Source organism: Stegostoma tigrinum, chromosome 6 (assembly GCF_030684315.1).
Source record: "Stegostoma tigrinum isolate sSteTig4 chromosome 6, sSteTig4.hap1, whole genome shotgun sequence".
NCBI lineage: Eukaryota > Metazoa > Chordata > Chondrichthyes > Orectolobiformes > Stegostomatidae > Stegostoma > Stegostoma tigrinum.
Genome location: NC_081359.1, coordinates 97,783,409 through 97,807,390, shown reverse-complemented (window position 1 = coordinate 97,807,390; position 23,982 = coordinate 97,783,409). Strand labels below are relative to the sequence as shown.

At 41.1% G+C, this 23,982-nt stretch overlaps 1 protein-coding gene across 2 annotated transcripts in view; it reads left to right on the top strand.

Annotated features, from left to right (window-relative positions):
* The window catches only part of cyfip1 (cytoplasmic FMR1 interacting protein 1), a 186,666-nt gene that overhangs the window by 35,922 nt on the left and 126,762 nt on the right, over positions 1–23,982 (top strand). For both annotated transcript variants that reach the window (XM_048532857.2, XM_048532858.2), the window contains exons 3-10: positions 1,434–1,523; positions 3,921–3,998; positions 5,162–5,263; positions 6,316–6,497; positions 9,570–9,666; positions 10,825–10,953; positions 12,247–12,351; positions 23,373–23,464. In XM_048532857.2, coding sequence (XP_048388814.1) covers positions 1,434–1,523; positions 3,921–3,998; positions 5,162–5,263; positions 6,316–6,497; positions 9,570–9,666; positions 10,825–10,953; positions 12,247–12,351; positions 23,373–23,464 — 875 coding nt within the window. The remainder of the gene's footprint in view (positions 1–1,433; positions 1,524–3,920; positions 3,999–5,161; positions 5,264–6,315; positions 6,498–9,569; positions 9,667–10,824; positions 10,954–12,246; positions 12,352–23,372; positions 23,465–23,982) is intronic.

Below are 23,982 nucleotides of genomic sequence, written 5' to 3'. Positions count from 1 at the left end.
TTTTAAATTTCACCAATGGCCATGATGGGATTTCAGCAGGCTGCGGAGGCAATGGCCTGGTGGTATTATTGCTGGATTGTTAGTCCAGAGACCCAGATAATGTTTTGGGGACCCGGGTTCAAATCCTGCCATGACACATTTGGAATTTGAATTAAATGTCTGGAATTAAGAATCGAATGATGACTGTGAATCCATTGTTGACTGTTGGGAAAAACCCATCTGGTTCACTAATGTCCTGTGGGGGAGGAAACTGCCATTCTTACCTGGTCTAGCCTACATGTGACTCCAGACCCACAGCAATGTGGTTGACTCTTAACTGTCCTGTCTGGGCAATTAGGAATGGTCAATAAATGCTGGCTGGTCAGCGACACCCTCATCCTGTGAATGAATTTAAGAAAAAAACCCATCCCCTTTTGCATGAAAAGTCTGTGGATTACTGGTACAGTGCCATTACCACTACACCATGAGGTTATGTGCTTTGGCAGGAAGAATGGACGATCTGAGTGTTATTTAAATAGAAAGAGACTGCAGAAACCTATAGAATAGAGGGACTTGGGAATCCTTGTCCATGAGCCTCAAAAAGCTAGAATTCAAATTCAGCGGGTAATAAGGAAGGCAAATGGTTTGTTGGCCTTTATTTTTGAAGGGAAGCGAGTGTAAAAGTAGGGAGGTTTTGCTAGAACTATGTGAGGCATTAGTCAGATAATAATTCGAATACTGTGAACAGTTTTTAGCCCCTTATCTAAAGAAAACTACAATGGCATTGGAGGCAGTCTACAAAAAGTGCACCAGATTGATACCAGGCATGGAAGGGCTGTCTTTTTTGAGCAGCTGAGCAGATTTAGCCTGTACACATTGGAGTGTAGAAGTATTAAAGGTGACAATATTGAAACATACAAGACTCTAGAGGATTTTACAGGGTAGATGTGGAAAGATTGTTTCCCCTTGTGGGAGAGCCTGTGACCAGAGAACGGAATCTCAGAATAAACGTTTGCACATTTAGGACGGAGATGAAGAAGTTTTTTTTTCCCCTGACTCTTGTGAATTTGTAGAATTCTTTATCAGAGAGGGCTGTTGAAGCTGTGTATGTGAGTATTTCCAAGGCTGAGATAAACAGATTTTTAATCAGTAAGGGAATCAAAGGTTTTTGGAAAAAGCAGGAATGTGGAGTTGAGGATTATCAGATCAGCCGTGATCTCATTGAATGGCACCGCAGAAGTTAGTTGATGGTCTGAATGCCTACTTCTGCTTCTACGTCCTATGGACTCTACCACCTCCTCTTGCAATGGGCTAATTTTCTTTAGGATCAACTGTGTGGAATTAGTATGTATACCTGAGAAGCTGAAAGTTTCTTCATATTGATATGCAAAATTGTTCCATGTTTGATTGAATGTAACATCTGTTTTGACAGAATAATTTTTTTCTCTCTCCAGCCAAATTTCAACACCAACTTTGAAGATAGAAATGCTTTTGTTACAGGAATTGCAAGATACATTGAGCAAGCAACCGTTCATTCCAGCATGGTAATGTTGATCTCTGCCAAGTTCATATTTTTCTGTGCAGATATTCATCGCTTTGAACCCAAGCCTTAATTTGTAGCAGCATTGTCTTGACATTTCATCTTGTTTCTCTTGAAATTTCTGTGATTTACGGCAAAGCTGCACAAATCATCAGGGCAGCTCTTATTTCTAAGAAAATCCGATTGAAATCGGATTGGAAGATTTGGCCTCAATGCAGAAAGCAGACATTGCTCAGTCCCACGTATCCGATTGTTTACCTGATATATGCAGGCATCCTAATTCCATGTCGTCAGGCTGTTCCTTAATTTATTTAGCCACATTGTCCTGAACCACCCATATAGCCTTTTCTTAAACATTGAAATGACATTTTCTTCAAAAACTGGCTCAGGTAGCATATTCCTTAGCCTGTCAACCTTTACTGCGCTGATTTTTTTTCCAGAGTTACGTGCATTTACTCTTATGCCAGTGTCATCTTATTCTCGACTACACAATGAATAGAAACAATTTGTCAATGAGAGTCGATTTAAATTTTTAAGGGATAGAAACTATTACATGTTCATAAGGTCCTCTGATGTACTGCCTAGATTTGAATTTGAACTAAACTCAGATCTGCAAAACTGACAGCTTGGCTCTGACAGTGATTACACTCTTAGATTAGAGTGCACAAATTTAAGTCAAAGTTGAAATTTCTGGTTAGTAGAGATAATAGAAACTGTAGATGCCGGAGAATCTGAGATAACAACGTGTAGAGCTGGATGAATACAGCAGGCTAAGCAGCATATTAGGAACAGGAAAGCTGACATTTCTGGCCTCTACCCTTTCCGATGAAGGGTCTAGGCCCGAAATGTCAGCTTTCCAGCTCCTACGATGCTGCTTGGCCTGCTGTGTTCATCCATCTCTACACCTTGTTAGCTCTTATTTCTGTTTAGTACTCTGGCAGTTCTCCATTAATCAAAAAGCTATATTTTCAGAAGAATTTGCCTGCTCAGATGACTTTTCAAAAAGAAACTAGTGCTTTATTGCTATTTAAAAAGCAGGAAGTTCACCCAACTCCATGGCTAATGCTTACCCGGCACCACCAGAACAAATTAGCTAGCCATTTATATCATGTGTTATCTGTGTGCACAATTTGCTGTTGGCATTGTTTTGAAATTAATTTATAGGCTATGAAATGCTTTGGTATTTCCTGAGAATGTGAACGCATTTAACGCATGTTTAGTTTTACACAGCTTTGATTTCAGGCTAAGCAACGAACAAAACTCTTGTGAAATATTTAAGTGATTCCTTGAGTCTAGAACTTTTAACTTTTTAAACAAGTTGGGTAGCCAGTTTGGAAGAACTAGCAATGTACTGAATAATAATTTAATCCAACTTGTTCAGATTCTGGTTTGTATACCAATTTGAATGAGGGAACAAGATGTAATACCTCAAAGTTTACAGATAATATCAAGTTGGGTGGGAGGCTGGACTGTGATGAGGATGTACAGATCCTTCAGCATGATCTGGACATGTTGGATGAGTGGGCAAATCAATGGCAAATGCAGAATGATTTGGATAAATGTGAGGCTACTCACTTTGGAAGCAAAAACAAGAAGGTGGCTTACTGCCTGAATGGCTGTAAATTGGGAAAGAGAGGTATGCAGTGGGATCTGGGTGTACTTCTGCACCAGTTGCTGAAGGTTTGCATGCAGGTACAGCAGGCAGTAAAGAAGGCAAATGGTCTGTTGACCTTTAATGCAAGAGTTTTCAAGGACAGGAATTATTGCAGTTATGCAGGGCCTTGGTGAGGCCACACGTTGAATATTGTGTGCAGTTTTGGTCTCCTTTTCAGAGGACAGATGCTCTTGCTAATGAGGGAGTGCAGCGAAGTTTTTCCAGGCTGATTCTGGATATGACCTATGAGGAGAGATTGACTGACTAGGTTAAGATTGTTTTTGTTGGAATTCTGACAAATGAAGGGGGATCTCATAGAGACTTAGAAAATTGTAACAGGACTGGACAGGGTAGATGCAGGGAGGATGTCCCCGATGGTGAGTGTGTCCAGAACCAGAGGTCACAGTCTGAGGATTCGGGGTAGACCATTTATGACTGAGATGAGGAGACATTTCTTTACCCAAAAAAGTGGAGAGCCTGTAGAATTAATTTACTACAGGAAGTAGTTGATGCCAAAACAATGAATGCGTTCAAGAGGTGACTAGATATAGCACTTGGGGCAAATAGGATCCAAGGTTATGGGGAGAAAGCAGGAAAAGCCTATTGAGTTGGATGATCAGACAGGATTGTCATAAATGACAGAGCAGGCTGAAAGAGGTGAATGGCCTTCTCCTGCTTCTGTCTTCTATGTTTCAATGTTTATGGTGTCAGTGCATAATACTTGCTTTCCCTTTTTTTGGCTTTCAGAATGAAATGCTCGAGGAGGGGCAGGAGTATGCTGTTATGCTGTATACTTGGAGAAGTTGTTCGAGAGCTATTCCTCAGGTATTGATCAAAAAGTTATTTTCAGAGGAATTCGCTGCTCAGTTGACTTTAAAAAAAACAGTGCTTTATTGCTATTTAAAAAGCAGGACGTTCCCCCACTGGCATGGATAATGCTTATCCCAAACCACGAAAACAAATTAGCTGGCCATTTATTTCATTTGTTATCTGTGTGCGCCAGTTTGCTGCTGACATTGTTTCGAAATTAATTTATAGGCTATAAAATGTTTTGGAATTTCCTGAGGATGTGATCATATTTAACACACTTTTTATACACAGCTATGTTTTAAGGCTAACGCAAGCAATGAGCATAAGTTTTAACATACTTTAGAAATTATTCTTTTAAAAAGACTTTGGCTCATCCCTGTTGTGCTTTTCTGGAGAAAAAGGGTTGGTGGGGGGATAATTGATGCAAGCGACCATTCAATTTGTCAACAATACTGTTTTAAAAAAAAATCAAAATGGCCAAATTTCAGTAGAGTCTCAAGCAGCCTCCCCTTTTTGGGCTTGAATTTCCTTACAAAGCAGAGAGACTCTGCTTGTGATTATTTATGTTAACGCAAAGTAGCCACTTCATCAGAAGTATTTTAAAAGGCAAGTGAGCTGACGTTTCGGGCCTAGACCCTTCCTCTCTGATGAAGGGCCGAGGCCCGAAACGTCAGCTTTTGTGCTCCTGAGATGCTGCTTGGCCTGCTGTGTTCATCCAGCCTCACATTTTACTATCTTGGAATTCTCCAGCATCTGCTGTTCCCATTATCTCTGATACTATTTTAAAAGGCACGTTTTTTGGTCAGCAAATAGCAATAAGTTCCAGATTCAGTGATTTGTGCAGTGTTGTCAAAATGAAAATGTTGATTATTTTTGTTTTGCGAAGTTTTGTCCTTTGACTATTTACCAAACTTTCTTTTCTCTTTGCCTCCTCTTAGCAATTTAATACATTTTACTTAAAAATGAAATTGTTTTCATGTTAAAGATTTTAATCTGAGAAATAATGTACCTTACGTGCATCAAGTGACAAACAACAAAACCAAAGCTATAAACTTGCTGCTATGTTTGTAGATTCAAGTTTATTTCATTGTACACCCCCTTATGAATTGGTCTGTACATATTGCATGTGAGAACATTATTATATAACAAATCAAATTTGCAGTTATGTTTTTCCACAGGTTAAGTGCAACGAGCAGCCAAATAGAGTAGAAATTTATGAAAAGACAGTGGAAGTCCTTGAGCCAGAGGTCACTAAACTTATGAATTTCATGTATTTCCAGGTAAACATTGAAAAGATACTTATAAATGAGAAGGCTTATGTTGCTCATTTTAGTTTATCTGTCCAAAATGACAGTAATTTTTATTCATTACAGCATCAAATTAATAAAATTATTCCCATTCTTTTGGCCCCACTACTTTATTTAGGAATCCCTTGATTGCTTCTTGTGTGGAGAAAAATTTGTAAAAACCTGCACCAAATTTACCTTTCTAATGGTTTCAACCTGTCATTGTTTTTGATGTCAGTTTGATTGAATTTTATTCTTGGATTCATATTTGCTGTGACCTATTCATTCGTATCTCTAGTAACTATCTGGGACTGAACCTGTTGATGTGACCTCAAGAAGAGGTTTTAACCATATATTTACTCCACCATGACCTTTATAGAAGATACCTTTGTAGTATTGCTTGGCTTTGGCTTGCCTCAGCCTACCTGCTGCTGAAACCTTTATTGATGATTTTTAGCTTTTTTGCTTGATGTTTGTAATGTTTGATTCCAATTTCCATCCTCAATCAACTGACCTTATCCAAAACAGTGCTAATTCCTCACCTGCATCAAGTTCTGTTCATCAGTGATCCCGATGCTTGATGACCTACGTTGGCTTTTGCCCCAGCAGTGTCTATCTTGTACATGCTTGCCATTTTCTCAATGCCTGTGTCTCCTTACTACTTCAATTCCTTCCAATGCTACAATTTTTTGAGATTTCAGTGCTGCTGCAAATCTGGGTTCTTGCGCTTCCTTGATTTATTATAGTTGTGCCATTGATAATGGTGCCTTTTGCTGCCGGAGGGGTAAGCTCTGCAAATCCTCCCTGAACTTCCCCTTCCCTTCTAGCTCTTTCTAAGAGGCTGTTTAAAACCTCCTTTGACTTAACTTTTAAATGCTGTCAAATATTGCCTGATATTGCTACTATGAAGTCCTTGGGATATTTTCATGCTTTAGTGACGCTACTAAACGCGAATTGTTGCATAATGTTAGCCATCGAATTCAACCTAGCTTTTCCTTGAAATTACTGGGATGTATTTAAAATATGTGTACAAATTTATTCAACAGCGCAATGCAATTGATCGATTTTGTAATGAGGTGAAGCGACTCTGTCATACAGAGAGGAGGCGAGATTTTGTTTCAGAAGCCTATCTTCTCACACTGGGCAAATTCATTAACATGTTCGCAGTATTGGATGAATTGAAGAACATGAAATGCAGTGTAAAAAATGACCACTCTGCATACAAACGGTGAGGTTTCATTTTGTTTTCTTTTGAAGTGATAACATGTTGGTACCTTGGAGCTGAAATTTGTATTAGTTGTTTCACTTATTTTTTGTAGGTTCCTAGGTCCAAGTTAATTGAACATTTATAATCTGATGTATATTTTATGAGTGAGATCATAGAATGAATTGTACAAGTTTATCAGGCATAATTTGAGCAATATTAAAGAGGAGCAAATTCCTGAGAATAGATAATATGTTTCTCTCAAGTAGGTGTTTATTAATTACCGCAATCATGTTGAATGGCAGAGTGGTTCACATGACCAGTGCCTGCTCCTAATTACTTTGTTTCTAATTTCCAATTAGTTAAAATTTGAAAATTTCCTGACAATGTTTGATTCCAGTTTCCATATCAGCAATGATATGGGCGGAGGTATTGAGACTTAATCGTGTCACTTATTGTGCAATGGAGTTTTAGCTTCAATATTGCACCTGTCAGGGTATATTTCCCTGGTTAGGTGGAGGGGTAACTAATGTTCAAGCAACTTGAGCAGTGCCGTACTTATGTAATTCCTAATAGGCTGAAGAGACCTGTACCTGCCCACCTCTGGGAAATGGTAAATAAAGCTAAGCTGGTGACTTCTAATTTGCCAAAACTGTATTCAATTCATTCAGTTGTAAATATCACAACTTTAATCAAATTTAATAATGTTCACTAATTCTTAGCTAGTTTAAAAGTTTGATTTACATAACTAATCTATTTTCCCCCTTAGCTACAAAAGCCTTATGAATTAAAGAAAGTGCAAACAGAAAATGCTGGAAATCCTCAGCCTGTCAGGGACCATCCGTTTCCCCCAAGTTAGCTTATCAGATCAATGTCCTTCATCAGCTCCAAATGTTAATTGTGATGTGTTCTACAGGTGCTGTCTGACCTTCTGAATATTTCCATTGTTTTCTATTTTTATTTTCAATATCTGCAGCTTTTTCTTTTCACAAAGAGTGATGTAGTTATGTATTGTCTCTGATACATTCTGAGGATACACCTAAAATTTCTGATCATCTTTTAGTTGACCACTCATGAACTCAATTGATCCTAAGTGATTATTTTTGTGCTGCTGACCAAATGTGTCTTTTGTCAATGCAGTGTTACGAGACGAAACTACTGTTATACTGCACGTGCCTCAGATTATGACTATAAAGGTTGGGTAAATTGTGGGGGGCTCAGATTTATGTTGGCACACTTCTCTGTTAACATCTGCCCTTCAGACTAGAGAGATGATTGCTTGCTAGTAGTGGACTTTGAACATTATCTCACGGAAACACATCAGGATCAGGACGCAAGAAGACCAACTCAGAAAGGGAGTGTCAGTTTTCACATCAAGAGGAGAAGATGTTAAATGGTTCAAGCATGGTTAATATACATGCAGCGAGGATTTGCTGTACAGGACATTGGTTAGGCCACTTTTGGAATACTGAATGCAGTTCTGACCTCCCTGCTATAAGAAATGTGTTGTGAAATTTGAAAGCGTTCAGAAAAGATTTACAAGCATGTTGCCAGGATTTGGGGGTTTGAGCTATAGGGAGATGCTGAATAAACTGGGGCTGGTTTCCTTGGAGTGTAGAAGGCTGAGGGGTGACCTTCAAAGAGGTTTATAAAATCATGAGGGGCAAGGATAGGATAAGTCAACAAGGTCTTTTCCCCGGAGTGGGGGAGAGTCCAAAACTAGAGGGCATAGGTTTAAGGTGAGTAGGGAAAGATTTAAAAGGGACCTAAGGGGCAACCTTTTCATGTAGAGGGACGTGAAAGAACAGGCTCCTGTTATGAATAAGTGATAATGGGAACTGCAGATGCTGGAGAATCCAAGATAACAAACTGTGAGGCTGGATGAACACAGCAGACCAAGCAGCATCTCAGGAGCACAAAAGCTGATGTTTCGGGCCTAGACCCTTCATCAGAGAGGGGGATGGGGAGAGGGTTCTGGAATAAATAGGGAGAGAGGGGGAGCCGGACCGAAGATGGAGAAAAAAGAAGATAGGTGGAGAGGAGAGTATAGGTGGGGAGGTAGGGAGGGGATAGGTCAGTCCAGGGAAGACAGACAGGTCAAGGAGGAGGGATGAGGTTAGTAGGTAGGAAATGGAGGTGCGGCTTGAGGTGGGAGGAAGGGATGGGTGAGAGGAAGAACAGGTTAGGGAGGCAGAGACAGGCTGGGTTGGTTTTGGGATGCAGTGGGTGGAGGGGACGAGCTGGGCTAGTTGCGTGATGCGGTGGGGGGAGGGGACGAACTGGGCTGGTTTTGTGATGCAGTGAGGGAAGGGGAGATTTTGAAGCTTGTGAAGTCGACATTGATACCATTGGGCCGCAGGGTTCCCAAGCGGAATATGAATTGCTGTTCCTGGAACCTTTGGGTGGCATCATTGTGGCACTGCAGGAGGCCCATGATGGACATGTCATCTAAGGAATGGGAGGGGGAGTTAAAATGGTTTGCGACTGGGAGGTGCAGTTGTTTATTGCGAACCGAGTGGAGGTGTTCTGGGAACCCTGCAGCCCAATGGTATCAATGTGGATTTCACAAGCTTCAAAATCTCCCCTTCCCCCACTGCATCACAAAACCAGCCCAGCTCGTCCCCTCCCCCCACTGCATCCCAAAACCAACCCTGCCTGTCTCCACCTCCCTAACCTGTTCTTCCTCTCACCCATCGCTTCCTCCCACCTCAAGCCGCACCTCCATTTCCTACCTAATAACCTCATCCCACCTCCTTGACCTGTCTGTCTTCCCTGGACTGACCTATCCCCTCCCTACCTCCCCAACTATACACTCCTCTCCACCTATCTTCTTTTCTCTCCATCTTCGGTCCGCCTCCCCCTCTCTCCCTATTTATTCCAGAACCCTCTCCCCATGCCCCTCTCTGTTGAAGGGTCTAGGCCCGAAACGTCAGCTTTTGTGCTCCTGAGATACTGCTTGGCCTGCTGTGTTCATCCAGCTCACACTTTGTTACCCTGTTATGAATAAATATGTTAGCTTTGTAATTCATTTTATCTGTATAATAATGATTTTGTTGGATTTACTTAATCAACTGCTACATTTAAACCTTATTTCAGAGCTGCTCAATTTCTTCGGAAAATGTCAGACCCACAATCCATACAAGAATCTCAAAATCTCTCCATGTTTCTTGCAAACCATAACAAAATTACACAGGTAAATGTGTTATATGTAGTCAGTTTTGTTAACCTGTTTTCACTGAGTCTTTGAGGACGACTCCTCCACTAAATGCACAAGTTAATTTTTTAAAAATTTCATTTAAAAAGAAACTAATTACTTGAACTGCATCATCCAGAGCGCTCTGATGAAGGGTCTAGGCCCGAAACGTCAGCTTTTGTGCTCCTGAGATGCTGCTGGGCCTGCTGTGTTCATCCAGCCTCACATTTTATTATCCAGAGGGAAGACTGTTTTTGTCTGTGTGTTAACCAGCGATGGATGAACAGAAGCTTTCTGTATTAGATATTAGGGAAACTGTAGCCATTGATTTTCCTCCCAACTGTGATCCCTGTTCTCTAGCTACCAAGTATATTCCTGTCTCTGGGAACAGATTGAAATTAAATCTGTCTTCTCGCAATCTTTACATCCTGTCAAACCTGAGCCGAATTTCTGACCACATTTTTGTCATTAATGAGACGCATTTATTTACTTTCTTAGTGCATTGTCCAACATCTTTCCAGTCTCATCTGATCTTCTGCTGAACCCCTCATTCATGTCTTTAGAGATAATGGGAACTGCAGATGCTGGCGAATCCAAGATAACAAGGTGTGGAGCTATATGAACACAGCAGGCCAAGCAACAAATTAGGAGCAGGAAAGCTGACATTTTGGGCCTAGACCCTTTCTGATGAAGGGTCTAGGCCTGAAATTCAGCTTTTGTGCTCCTAAGATGCTGCTTGGCCTGCTGTGTTCATCCAGCTCCACACCTTGTTATCTCTCATTCATGTCTTTGTTATCTTTCATTTGACTATTCCGATGCATTCCTGGCTTTAATATCCATGCCCAAACTGCAGCAAGTAGTTTTTACTTTGTGCCTACCGGTGCTTTCTAGCAACTGATCCAGCAGTGTCTTGAGTTTAAAATTCTTATCATTTTTTCATTTGAATCCGTGCATTGCCTCACCACTCCCTACCTCTTTCATCTCCCAGGAGTAGCTTGCTGACATTTGTCTCCTGTCGAATAGGAAGGATATCTTCTTTCTTTGGGTGTTAATGTGTTGTAGATGCATTACAAAGAAAGTAACTTCCTTTGGTGCTACCTGAGAAGCTGTTTTGTCTAACATAAATAAGTTTCTCATCAATGCACTGTTCTTTTATAGACACTGCAGCAGCAACTTGAAGTTATTCCAGGCTATGAAGAGCTTCTCGCTGACATTGTAAATATTTGCATTGATTATTATGAGAACAGAATGTACCTTACTCCTGGTGAGAAACATATGCTGCTGAAGGTAAATACATTTTCCTTTTTGAAATAATGTACAGTTTATGTACTATGTCCAACTGAAATTAACTTTCTGTAACATCTGGTAGGTTCTACATATAAATGTAGTGGCCAGGGTTCAGTTTTGTTTGATGTGTGTGCGAAGTTGAAGCCAAGTACAGGATTTAGGTTATGCAAGGTCAAAGGGGTGGGTGTTGATTGAAAGAAAAGGGAATGGGGAAAAATGATAAATTAGGGGAGGGATGTATTTGGATAGTCAAAAAAATTCAGTTTTAGATTGATAACAGGCACAGACTTTCTCCTAGGATTGAAGGGATATAATACTACAAGACCCTAGTAATATGAGGACAGGTGTAAGTTTGCTCCCAGATCATAATTTCAACCCTATTGTGAACTGAGTGGCTTAATATCCTTATTCCTTGTTTGGGAGCAAGTGGAGTTTGTGTTCACAGCTGCTGAATAGCAGTTAAATTGTGGAAATTTATCGTTTTCCCCAATGGATCAAAGCTGAGGAGGAAGTGGGATGTTGTTGGTGTCTCTGCTATCAAGTCCTGTGTGGGCATGGTTGGGGTTTGGAGTTATTGGTGTGGTAAAACTTGTGATGTAAGCTGTTACTCTGTGACATGCTTCAATTAGAATTTCAGTCTACTTTAGGTGTGGGTGGAAGCTTCAACTATATCAATGACAAGTTTGGGCACTTCTTTTTACTTAGTTGAAGATATGTAATCATGTTTTCTGCAGTCAGGGTCAATAACTGTATGTTCTGTTGGAGTGTGATGAGAAGTAGAGAGAAATACTTTTGGAGATTTGAATTTCCCTCCGTTGCTGTGCATGCTTGGAGCATTGGTGTGAGTGCGTTGCAAAGTGATTGACTCTTAACTACCTTCTAAATGGTTTAGCAGGTCTCTCTTTTCTGATGTTTAGCACTGATGAAGGGCCACAGGTCTTGAAATATGAACTCTGTTTTTCTTTCTACAGATGCTGCCAATCAAGCTGAGTTTCTTCAGCATGTTCTGTTTTTGTTTGGACCTTTTTCATTGTTCTCTTTGTGGGTATGCATATTCATTCCCATGTTATTCAGACCGTCTGGAGAACAGAGTTTCGCTTTTGCTTATGAATGCACATGCGGAACACCTTAACAAATCTCAGTATAATTGTATGTTGTCAAGCTTTTATTATATTTTCTGTTGATGAGTCATATGTATAACACATTAGAAGTTTCTTGTTTTGGTTTCTGCAAATGCTTTTTTAAAAAAATGTCTTGTGGATTCTTAAAAATAAAATGGGGAACTCTTTCTAGGTGATGGGCTTTGGACTTTACCTTATGGATGGAACTGTAAGCAATATATACAAGCTTGATGCCAAGAAAAGAATAAACTTGAACAAGATTGACAGATTTTTTAAGGTAAGTTAGTGCACGTTGTTTCCACATGACTCAACAAGGGTAGCAATGGTTCCCTTACCTTAGTTGAATTGCTGTTATATGTGTATGTTTCTCCCAGTGTATTGTCAGTTTGTATTTTTTGTGGCCCTGCACTTATTTTTGAATTGGGGAAGACAATGCATAATGGCATTGTTGCTGAGGTGGTAATCCAGAGACCCAGCTAATGCTTTGGGTGGAAATCCCACCAAGGTAGATGATGAAATTTGATTTCAACAACAAAAAAATCTTGAATTCAAAGTCTAATGATGACCATGAATCAATTGTTGTAAAGACCCATCTGGTTCACTAATGTCCCTCAGAACAAAATCTGTTCTCTTCACCTCATCTTGCCCAGTTTTACTGCACATCCATTGTGATGTGGTTGACCCTGAACTGCCCTCTGAACTGGCCCAACAAGCCGCTCAGTTGTATGAAAAAGTCTCAAAAAAAAAACTGGATGGACACACCTGGCATTGACCTCGGCACTGACTGGCAAAATGAGCCTTGTCAACTCTAAGGCCCTACTTGCCTACAACTGGGGCTAATATCAAATTGGGAGAGCTGTCTCACAGGCTAGTCGAGTGAGTAACAGGCTGACACAGTTATACTTGCAGACTCAATGTAATAGGCAGTATCCTGCACAATACCATTGCCATGCCTGGGTATGTTCTGATGTACTGGAACGTCAGACTCAGCAGAAGTAGTCGTGCATTGGCATGCAGTTTGGAGGGAGTTGTCCTGGGAGTCCTCAACATTGACAGTGAACCCCATTAACTCTCAAAGCGTTAGGGCATAAAGAGACAAGGAAACCTTCCACTGTCTATCAACACCCTCCCCATCCCACTGAATCTCTGATTCCATCTGTTGCCTAACCAATGTTTTTAAAAGTTGTAATAAGACTCTTCTTTTCCTTCTATATTCTACATTCCAGCCAATAAAGGCAAGCATCACTACCCTGTCTACCTATGCTGGTACCTGATTTGTACCCCAAGGTCCCCTTGTTTCTCATTACTCCCTCAGGACATACCATTCACTGTGTATATCCTTCCCTTGTAGGCCGCCAGAATTGATCACCTTGAAGTTATTGGGGTTAACCGCTACCTGCCATTGCTGTATTAGTAGCTGGTAGTAGCTGATTAGTATTAGACTGTAGCCTGAGACTGTCCTCCTCATTATCATCAACACCGCCAATTTTTGTATCACCTGCAAATTTACTAGTGATGCCTTCTGTAATCACATCCAAGCCATTAATGTACATAATTGCAAGGGCCACAGCCCTGATCCTTGAGGTGCACTGCTTGTAACAGGCTTCAAATTGCAAAAACAACCCTCCACTATCACCCTTTACCTCCTAAGTGTGAGACAATTTTGGATCCAATTTGCCAACTTGCTTTGGATCCCATGGGCTCTGAACTTTTGAACTTACCTTCTTTGTTAACGGCCTTACTGATGTCCATGAACATATGAAATGTGCAACCCTCATCAATATATTTATGCACCTGTGGCCAGCAAAGTATTTCGTATCTCCACTAGGGCCATAGCAGTCTCCTACCTTGCCTCCAATAGAATCCAGCGAAACATCTCGTCAGGCCAAGGGGATTTGTGGGCCTGTATGCCTGCTAAAACATCTAAAACTGCCTCATTTGTGCTCCTGAGATGCTGCTGGGCCTGCTGTGTTCATCCAGCCTCACATTTTGTTGTCTTGGGAACTGCAGATGCTGGAGAATCCATTATCACTCATTATTAATCTTAATGTGTTGTAGAACATAACCATAACTCACAAAGTATCTGTGAATCTAAATGAGAAGTATTCATTTAAGACCTCACCGATGTCCACTGGCTCCACGGACAGTTTATTCCTTTGGTCTATAATAGTTCCCACTCTTCTAATGGTAATCCTCTTAGTCTTATGCTTACAAAAATCCTTGATTTTCCTTGATCTCATCTGCCAGAGAGATTTCATGGCCCCTCTTTGCCCTCCTAATTTGCTTTTTAAGCAACCTACACTCTATATTTTTGAAGGACTTCCACTTTTCAATGCATTGTACATGACATACTACCTCCCTTATGTTTATCAAAGTCTCAATATCCCATGACATCCATGATTCCCTTCTGTTGCTGCTCTTGCCCTTTACTCATAGAGGAATGTGGAGGCCCTGACTTCTCACTCTCCTACTTTTAAATTTTAAGACTCCCATTTTCCAATTGTAGACTTAACTGCAAGAAGCTGCTTCCAGTCTACGTTTGCCAGATCCTGTCTACTGATTTGAAATTGGCCCTCCTCTAATTTAGACACTTAACTTCAGAAGTTATCCTTATCCCTTTCCAGAAAGCACTTCCCCACTTCTAGTAGGACTATCTACATACTGGCTCAAAAAGCTTTCCTGGGTGCACTTCAAAAAATTTCTCTCCATCTAATCCTTTTACATTAAGTTCATGTCAGCCAAGTTGAAGTCCCTTATAACTATAAATCTGTTTCGGCTACACCTTTCTGTGATATGCCTACATTTGCTTCCTCAAAGGACAAAGGAAATTCAGCAAGCCCACAATGATTTATTCATTTTAATGGATATACTATAGAAAGCATCCTATCTGAATGCATCACAGCTTGGTGCGGCAATAGCTCTGCCCAAAACCGCAAGAAATTAGTGTGTTGTGAATGCACCTCAGTCCATTAGGAAAACCGGTCTTGCTTCCACTGACTCTGTCTGTACTTCCTGATGCCTCAGGAAAGCAGCCAATATAATCAAAGACATTTCCCACCTATTCACCCCCTTCTATTGGGCAGACCGTGCAAAAGTTTGAAAATGTGTACCAGCAGATTCAGGAACAGCTTCTTTCCCACTGTATTCAGACTTATAAACAGACCTGTCGTATATTAAAGTTGATCTTTCTCTGCACTTTCACTGTAGCTATAACAACATATTCTGCGTTCTGTTCTGTTACCCTGAAGTACATATGTACAATATAATTTGTCTGGTCACCATGATAAACAGTACTTCTCACTGTATCTCTGTACATGTGACCATAATAAATCAAAAAAAATTCAAACTGAATATTTGGTCTATTTTCCTCTGACTGTTGGATAGCCTGTAGCATGTACCCAGAATGGTAAGCACCCCGTTTTTCTTTGTAAGCTGTACTGAAATGGCAGTTCTAGGATATCCATACTCCTAAAAGACATAGCTGCTAAACTGGGTCTGCCTTTGATAAAGGAACTCACCACTGGAATAAACCTACTTGACCTTGCCCTTCCCAATCTAGACAGACAAAAGTATGCAGTTTAGATGGATTGGCCATGTTAAGTTTCACCACTGTGTCCAGCATGGATGGGTTAACTATGGAAATAGTGGAGTTATGGGATTAGAGTAGAGTGTATGGAATGCTTTTGGGGGGTGGGTGTGGGGTGCACTGGTGCCATCTTGATGGGCTGAATGGCCTCTATCTGCACTGTTGAGATTCTGATTCTAATCTACCTGCCAGAGTTGCACCCACCTGTGACAATATCAGTAGGATTGACCACCTCAAAGTCCTTTTGGATATGAAGTCCCACCTCCTCGATGAGGAAACCATATATTGTATGATGTGACACTGCCACAGTGCCAGATGAGATTGATTTTGTAGACTTTAATGACTTGAGACTAGCCATCCATGAGCTGCCGTGGGTCATCAGAGTAACAGAATTGTACATCAGTGTGAGCTGTATACTCGTGACCTGGCATAAGCCCCACTTGACCATTAACATCAAGTCTGGGTAACAATGAAATATGTATGAGGGCATGCCAAGAGCAACACTAGGCATACCTAGAAATGAGGTGTCAGCCTGATGAAACTGCATCAAAGGATTACCCACGTGAAAGTGGTATGCAGTAGACAAGCCATAAGTAATTTCACAACCAACGGATCAAATCTAAGCTCTAATCCTCTAACATCTAGTCATGGAAAGTCGTGGGTAATTAAACTCCTCATGGAGGAGGAGACTTCACAAAGTCCCCTTCAATGATGGGAGATGCCAGAACCTCAGTGCAGAAGTTAATGCAACAAACCTCAGCCAACAATGTCAAGTAAATGACCCACCTCAGTCTTCTCCTGAGATCCCCATTATCAGAATTGCTAGTCTTTAGCCAATTTGATTCACTCCAAACAATACCAAGAAATGATTGAAGGCACTAGATATTGCAAAGAATGTGGGCCCTGTCAACATCCTTGCAATAGTACTGAAGACTTCTGCTTCAGAACTTGCCGTAGTCTGAACCAAGCTGTGTCAGTACAGCTGCAACACTGGCATTTCTCTGGCAGTTTGAAAAATTGCCCACTTAATTCTCTGTGTGCACAAAAGCATGACAAATTTAACCCACCTAATTACAGTTTCATCAGTCTCCTCTTGATGAGTAAAGTGGTGAAAGGGGTCATCAGTGGCATTTGTGAAGCATCAGTAGGCAGCATTTGCATAGCAATAACCCATTCTCTGATGATCGTTTTGGGTTCTGCCAGGATCATTCAGCTCCTGATGTCATTACAGCCTTGGTACAAACATGGACAAAATAGCTGAATTCCAGAGGGAAGAAGAGTGTGACCGACTGCTTTAGACATAAGATAATAAAATGTGAGGCTGGATGAACACAGCAGGCCAAGCAGCATCTCAGGAGCACAAAAGCTGACGTTTCGGGCCTAGACCCTTCTTCATGCTCTGATGAAGGGTCTAGGCCCGAAAGGTCAGCTTTTGTGCTCCTGAGATGCTGCTTGGCCTGCTGTGTTCATCCAGCCTCACATTTTATTATCTTGGAATTCTCCAGCATCTGCAGTTCCCATTATCTCTGCTTTAGACATAAGGCCACTTTGGGCCAAATGTGGTGTCAAGGATCCCTAGCAACACTGGAGTTGATGGGAATCAGAAGAAAACTGCTGGTTGGATTCACACCTAACACAAAGGAAGCTGATTGTGGTTGCTGGTGGTCAAAAATCTTAGCTCTGGGACATCACTGCAGATGTTCCTCAGGGTAATGTCTTTTTGTCCAGCGATCTTTAGCTTCTTCATTAATGACATCTCCATGTATCACAATGTCAGCGAGGGAGATGCTAGCTGATGTCTTGCAGTGATTTAACAGCATTTGTGACTCCTTAGATATGAAAACAGCCCACATTCAGATGCAGCAAGGTCTGGACAATATTCAGGCTTTGGTTGATGTGTGATAAGTAACGTTTGTGCTGCACTGCTGTATTGCCCACTAGGGGTTACCGTTGATAAGAAACTGAGCTGGATTAGACTTCTAACTATTGTGGCCACGGGAGCAGAAATAAAGGCAACATTTCTGTATAAAGCCTAGTGTGTTAAATGCAGTGACTTTTGCTGGGTAAATTTTTAGAACCATTTCTTCCAGTTAGTTAACTGGTGTTTTTCTTCTGACCTTTGAATTTCAGTGTTAATAATAAGTAGGACAGATACAGTCAGCTAAAACTTCATATGGAGATCTCTAAGAATATTGGCATATTGCTTGGGTCCAGCAAGACTTTTTTAAAAATTATGCGTAGGTTATCTCTAGGGAACTGATTTCCCTTGGCATGCTCCAGCAGCCCTGATTCAATTTGTAATGCTATTGCCTAGACTATTAAAATAATAAAGATGCTTATTCCACAGTACTTCTGAACACTAAAGCTGATTTGTAATATAGTTGGTAACTACTTCTGAGATGCATTCCTACCACACAGCTTCTCATTTAGCTCAGTCTCTCTGCTGACTTATTGGAACCAAGGGTAATAAGTATTTCTTGTATAACCAAATTAGAAGGGTATTCCATTAGGCTGGAAAACAGCAAACATAACTGCTCAATTCAAGGAGGGGAGAAGACAGAAAAGAAGAAAATATAATCAGTGTGGACGGAGACAATGTAGAAGACCTGGTTGCCGAGCTGGTCATGCTCTGTTGACCCAGGTACAGATCCCACCACAGCAGTTGATCAAATTGGAAGTCAGTTTAAAATCTGGTATTGACCATTATTGATTGTCATGAAACAAAAAATATTGGTTCATGAATCCCTTTAATGGGGATTGATTTTAGGCCTCACATTTCTTAAGAATACTTTGTATTGTATGTGGGTTCCTTCAGGCCAGAATGTGTTCTCTTCAGGCCTAGAAGAATGGCAGCTTGTTAGATAGGAGGTCTGATCTCTGTAATTCTCTCTTCAACTAGGGGATCTTTGACCTCTTGTATTTCTATCATGGAGCACTTTGATAATGTACATCTATTCTTTATTGCTGCCAGTGTGCTCCCTGATAAAGCTGGCAGCTTTTTCTTTGCTGTACCTTAGATATTTGTACATCGTTTATCTTTTCATCATGATGTTGTCAGTGGAGTTGTTTGCAGTCCATCTTCAACAGTATCTAAATGAGTTTTTTGCTTCTGTGCTTACGAAAGAAACAAACTTTGTAGTGAATGAAACCTTTGAAGAGCAGGAGTGCATGCTGGAATGGATAGAGATAGAGGAAGCTGTTGTGCTGAAAATCTTGTCAAACATTAAGATTGACAAGTCACCAGGCCCGGACCAGATTTGTCCTCGGCTGCTTTGGGAAACGAGAAATGCAATTGCTTCGCCACTTGCGAAGATCTTTGCATCCTCGCTCTCCACTGGAGTCGTACCTGAGGACTGGAGAGAGGCAAATGTAATTCCTCTCTTCAAGAAAGGAAATAGGGAAATCCCCGGCAATTAAAGACCAGTAAGTTTCACGTCTGTCATCTGCAAGGTGTTAGAAAGGATTCTGAGGGATAGGGTTTATGACCATCTGGAAGAGCAAGGCTTGATTAAATGCAGTCAATATGGCTTTGTGAGGGGCAGGCCATGCCTCACAAACCTTGTCGAGTTCTTTGAGGATGTGACTAGAAAAGTTGACGAGGGTCGAGCTGTGGATGTGGTGTATATGGACTTCAGCAAGGCATTTGATAAGGTTCCCCATGGTAGGCTCATTCAGAAGGTCAGGAGGAATGGGATACAGGGGAACTTAGCTGTCTGGATACAGAATTGGCTGGCCAACAGAAGACAGCAAGTGGTAGTAGAAGGAAAATATTCTGCCTGGAAGTCAGTGGTGAGTGGTGTTCCACAGGGCTCTGTCCTTGGGCCTCTACTGTTTGTAATTTTTATTAATGACTTGGATGAAGGGATTGAAGGATGGGTCAGCAAGTTTGCAGACGACACGAAGGTTGGAGCTGTCGTTGACAGTATAGGGGGCTGTTGTAGGCTGCAGCGGGACATTGACAGGATGCAGAGATGGGCTGAGAGGTGGCAGATGGAGTTCAACCTGGATAAATGCGAGGTGATGCATTTTGGAAGGTCGAATTTGAAAGCTGAGTACAGGATTAAGGATAGGATTCTTGGCAGTGTGGAGGAACAGAGGGATCTTGGTGTGAAGATACATAGATCCCTTAAAATGGCCACCCAAGTGGACAGGGTTGTTAAGAAAGCGCATGGTGTTTTGGCTTTCATCAACTGGGGATTGAGTTTAAGAGTCGTGAGATCTTGTTGCAGCTCTATAAAACTTTGGTTAGACCGCACTTGGAATACTGCGTCCAGTTCTGGTCGCCCTATTTTCGGAAAGATGTGGATGCTTTGGAGAGGGTTCAGAGGAGGTTTACCAGGATGCTGCCTGGACTGGAGGGCTTATCTTATGAAGAGAGGTTGACTGAGCTCGGACTCTTTTCATTGGAGAAAAGGAGGAGGAGAGGTGACCTAATTGAGGTATACAAGTTAATGAGAGGCATAGATAGAGTTGATAGGCAGAGACTATTTCCCAGGGCAGAAAAAGCTAACACGAGGGGTCATAGTTTTAAGCTGGTTGGAGGAAAGTATAGAGGGGATGTCAGAGGTGGGTTCTTTACACAGAGAGTTGTGAGAGCATGGAATCCGTTGCCAGCAGCAGTTGTGGAAACAAGGTCATTGGGGTGATTTAAGAGACTGCCGGACATGCATATGGTCACAGAAATTTGAGGGTGCTTACATGAGGATCAATGGTCGGCATAACATCGTGGGCTGAAGGGCCTGTTCTGTGCTGTACTGTTCTATGATCTATGATGATGGCCCAGTAGTATTATCGCCAGACTGTTAAACCCAGATAATGTACTGGAGACCTGGGTTCTAGTTAAGCAACAAACTGCCAACCAGAATAAACACCCCTTTGTGCCTACTTAGTTTCCTTCCAGCTAGACAAGTTTCTATCAATATCAGTATGTCACCCCCATGACCTCTAATTTTCTGCAGTTACCTTGAATATGACAGGTAATCGAATGTCATGTAGAAATCTAAGTGCAGTATGTTCACTGGGTCCCTTTATTTACAGGATTAGTTACCGTAGAATTGTACATTGCAGGAATGGGGCCTTTGGCCCATGATCTTGTGCTGAAGATGATGCCAAATGAAACTAATCCCTTCTGCCTGCGGTTGGACCCTATCCTTCCATTCCTTGCATATTCACGTACTCGGCTAAAAGTCCCTTAAATGCCCCTTTTGTACACGCCTCCATCAACCCTGGCAGTGCGTTCCAGACTACTACCACTCTGTCTAAAAATCATGCCCCTCCTGTCATTTTTGAACTTTTCCTTTGTTAACTTTAAATGCATGCCACCTAGTATTAGACATTTCAACTTTGGGGGAAAGAAAATTCTTACTGTCAACCCTGACTGTACATCTTATAGTTTTATAGACTTCTATCGTCTCCCCTCAGCCAGTGCTGCTCAAGATAAAACAGAGTTTTTCTAGCCTCTCCTTATGGCTCATACTCTGTAATCCAGGCAGCATCCCAGGAAACCTCTTCGGCATCCTCTCCAAAGCCTCCACATCCTTTCTGTAATGTTGCGACCAGAATTCAACACAATACTCTTACTGTGGCCTAACCAAAGTCTAATAAAGCCACAACATGACACCCTGACTCTTGTTGTCAATTCCCAATCACTTAAGGCAACTAAACTATTTGCCGCCTTTATTACCTTATCTAATTGCGTGGCAACTTTCTGGGAGCTATAGACTTGAACCCCAAGACTCTTCTGTACATCAGTGCTGTTCAGAGTTCTGCCATTAACTGTATACTTTTCCATAACATTCGATCTCCCAAAGTGTAGCACCTCGTATTTGCCTGGATTACATTCCATCTGCCTTTCTTCTCCCTTATCTGCAACTGATCTATATTCTGTTGTATCCTTTGGCAAACTTCTACACTATTTATAACCGCACTGATCTTTGCATCATCTGCAAACGTACTAACCCATTTATCTACATTTTCATCTTAAACCATTTATATATATATGCCATAAACAGCAGAGGTCCCACACCACTAACCATGGACCTCCAGCCTGAAAACCATTCTTGCACCAATTCCTGTGTCTTCTATGGGCAAGCTAATTCAGAATCTCCACAGCCAAGTCACCATGGATCTCCTGCATCTTACCTTGCCTGCCTTACTCAATGAAGCTCAGTTTTCACTTAAGTATGTACTTCTACTAACTAGCTGCATTGACAGATTCCTTTAAAGTACAGCACAATCTTTACAAGTAGACCAAATACATTATAGGCTATAACAAACTTCCTATCAGTCCTCCTTAATGTTTCTCCTTTATTTTTTGGTTGGGGAGGAAGAAAGGATGGTAATGCTATAGTAAGGTAATGTTTGGGGGTTACTGTTCCTTGACACTGAGTTCTCCCTCGCTCCATAGATCAGTCGTGGTGACTGCACCGAGTTCTCTCAGAATGCTTGGTGAAGTCACTGTGTCCACTTAGTTACTTCAACAATGTCCAATAAACTCATTAAATATCATTTCCTTCTCGCATAGCCAAGTCAGCTGTGCCTGATTATGTTGAAATACGCCACTACAACAAGTTTAATATGAGCTTCTAAGCAGCTTGTCTGTGATATATGCTAAGCGAATTGACATATAGCTTCCTGCTTTCTATCTTCCCTCCCTTTTTGAATGAAGGAGTTGCATTCACTATTTTCCAAACTAATGGAACCTTCGCCGTCTCTAGGGAATTTGGAGTTGAAAATTGACCATCAACCGGCCCTCAACCGTCCCACCGGCCACTTTTATATGAAGTTGGACAATGTCAGTCAGGACCTTGGGACCTTTCAACACACAGTTCTGACAATTTGCTCAGTAGCACTTCCATGATGATTGTGAATTGTAAATTTTGAGTTTATCTCATCTTGATTTGCAGCTATTTCTGGGATATTGCTCGTATTTTCTCCATTGAAGAATGATGGAAATGCCTAATTAATTTGTCAGCTGAACTCTTATTTTTCCTTAATATATCCTGAACCTTAATGTCTATAGGACCGACATTCATTTTTATAAAAACCTTTTTTTTTCATATTTCCAGTTAGTTGCCTTTTGTGTTCTAATCTTACTATTCTTATCAAACTTTGTTACCAATTGCTATTCCTAAATTCTGTCCCATCTTTTGATCTGCCACCCAAGTTTGTGAAATTATATGCCTTTTTGTTGGTATCAGCTCATTAATTATGTTTTGATTAATCACAGAAACTAGGAATTTGGAATTTTCCTGTTTTGTCAAAATTTGTCCATTCTGTATGCACTGAATTTTTTTGAAGTGTCTGCTGCAGCTTCTGTACTGAACTATTCTTAACCTTGTTTACCAGATCACTTCCAATAGCTCTGCCATCATGTTTTCATAATTGCCCCTATTAAATTTAAAATATTAATCTCTGATGCGCTCTTCCTCAAGCCAGATGGAAGGTTCAATTTCATGTTCTCAGAATTTGCAAGCAATGGCCAATTGACCTCAGTGCTGGAGGTCTGGGCTTAGAAATTTCCTTGTAAAACTGGTGATCCAGAGCAAAAAAAAATCCACAAAATATTTGAAATTTAAAATTCAGTGATACATGGAGTGACCACAGTGAGGAAAATTTAGACTTGAGACTAAAATGCTTTAGTTGGAATATTTGCATTTACTGAAAGCATCCATAGAGGTTACTTGAAACAATTTATTTCAATTATGTTGCAGCAATTGCAGGTGGTGCCTTTATTTGGTGACATGCAGATCGAGTTGGCCAGATACATCAAGACAAGTGCTCATTATGAGGAAAACAAATCCAGGTCGGTGTTCTGAACCATTTGGCTTGTTGAGGTATAGCTCTACCAGTGTTTATTCATTGCTGTTTGCACTTATTTTCACAACAGTTAGCTTTTTACCTTTGCAACAGTGGCTTTCTGTATAATTCAGGCCGGTACCACATGGCATACCTATCTGCTAAAATTTGCGAAATCAGTTGATCAACTGATTTTAGCCACTGCTGTGGGATATGTTTAGGCAATCTATAGGGCCATTACGGAATATTGTGTGCAATTTCCTGAGGAAGGATGCTCTTGTCGAGGGACTGCAGTGGAGGTTTACCAGGCTGATTCCAAGGATGGCGAGTCTGACAAATGAAGAGAGATTGACGAGGTTGGGGTTGTTTTCGCTAGAGTTCAGATGAATGAGGTTGGGGGGAACTCATACAGACTTATAAAAGTCTAACAGGACTGATCAGGGTAGATGTAGGGAGGATGTTTCTGCTCGTGGGGGTGTCCAGAGCCAGGGTCACAATATGAGAATTTGCGGTAGACCGTTTAGG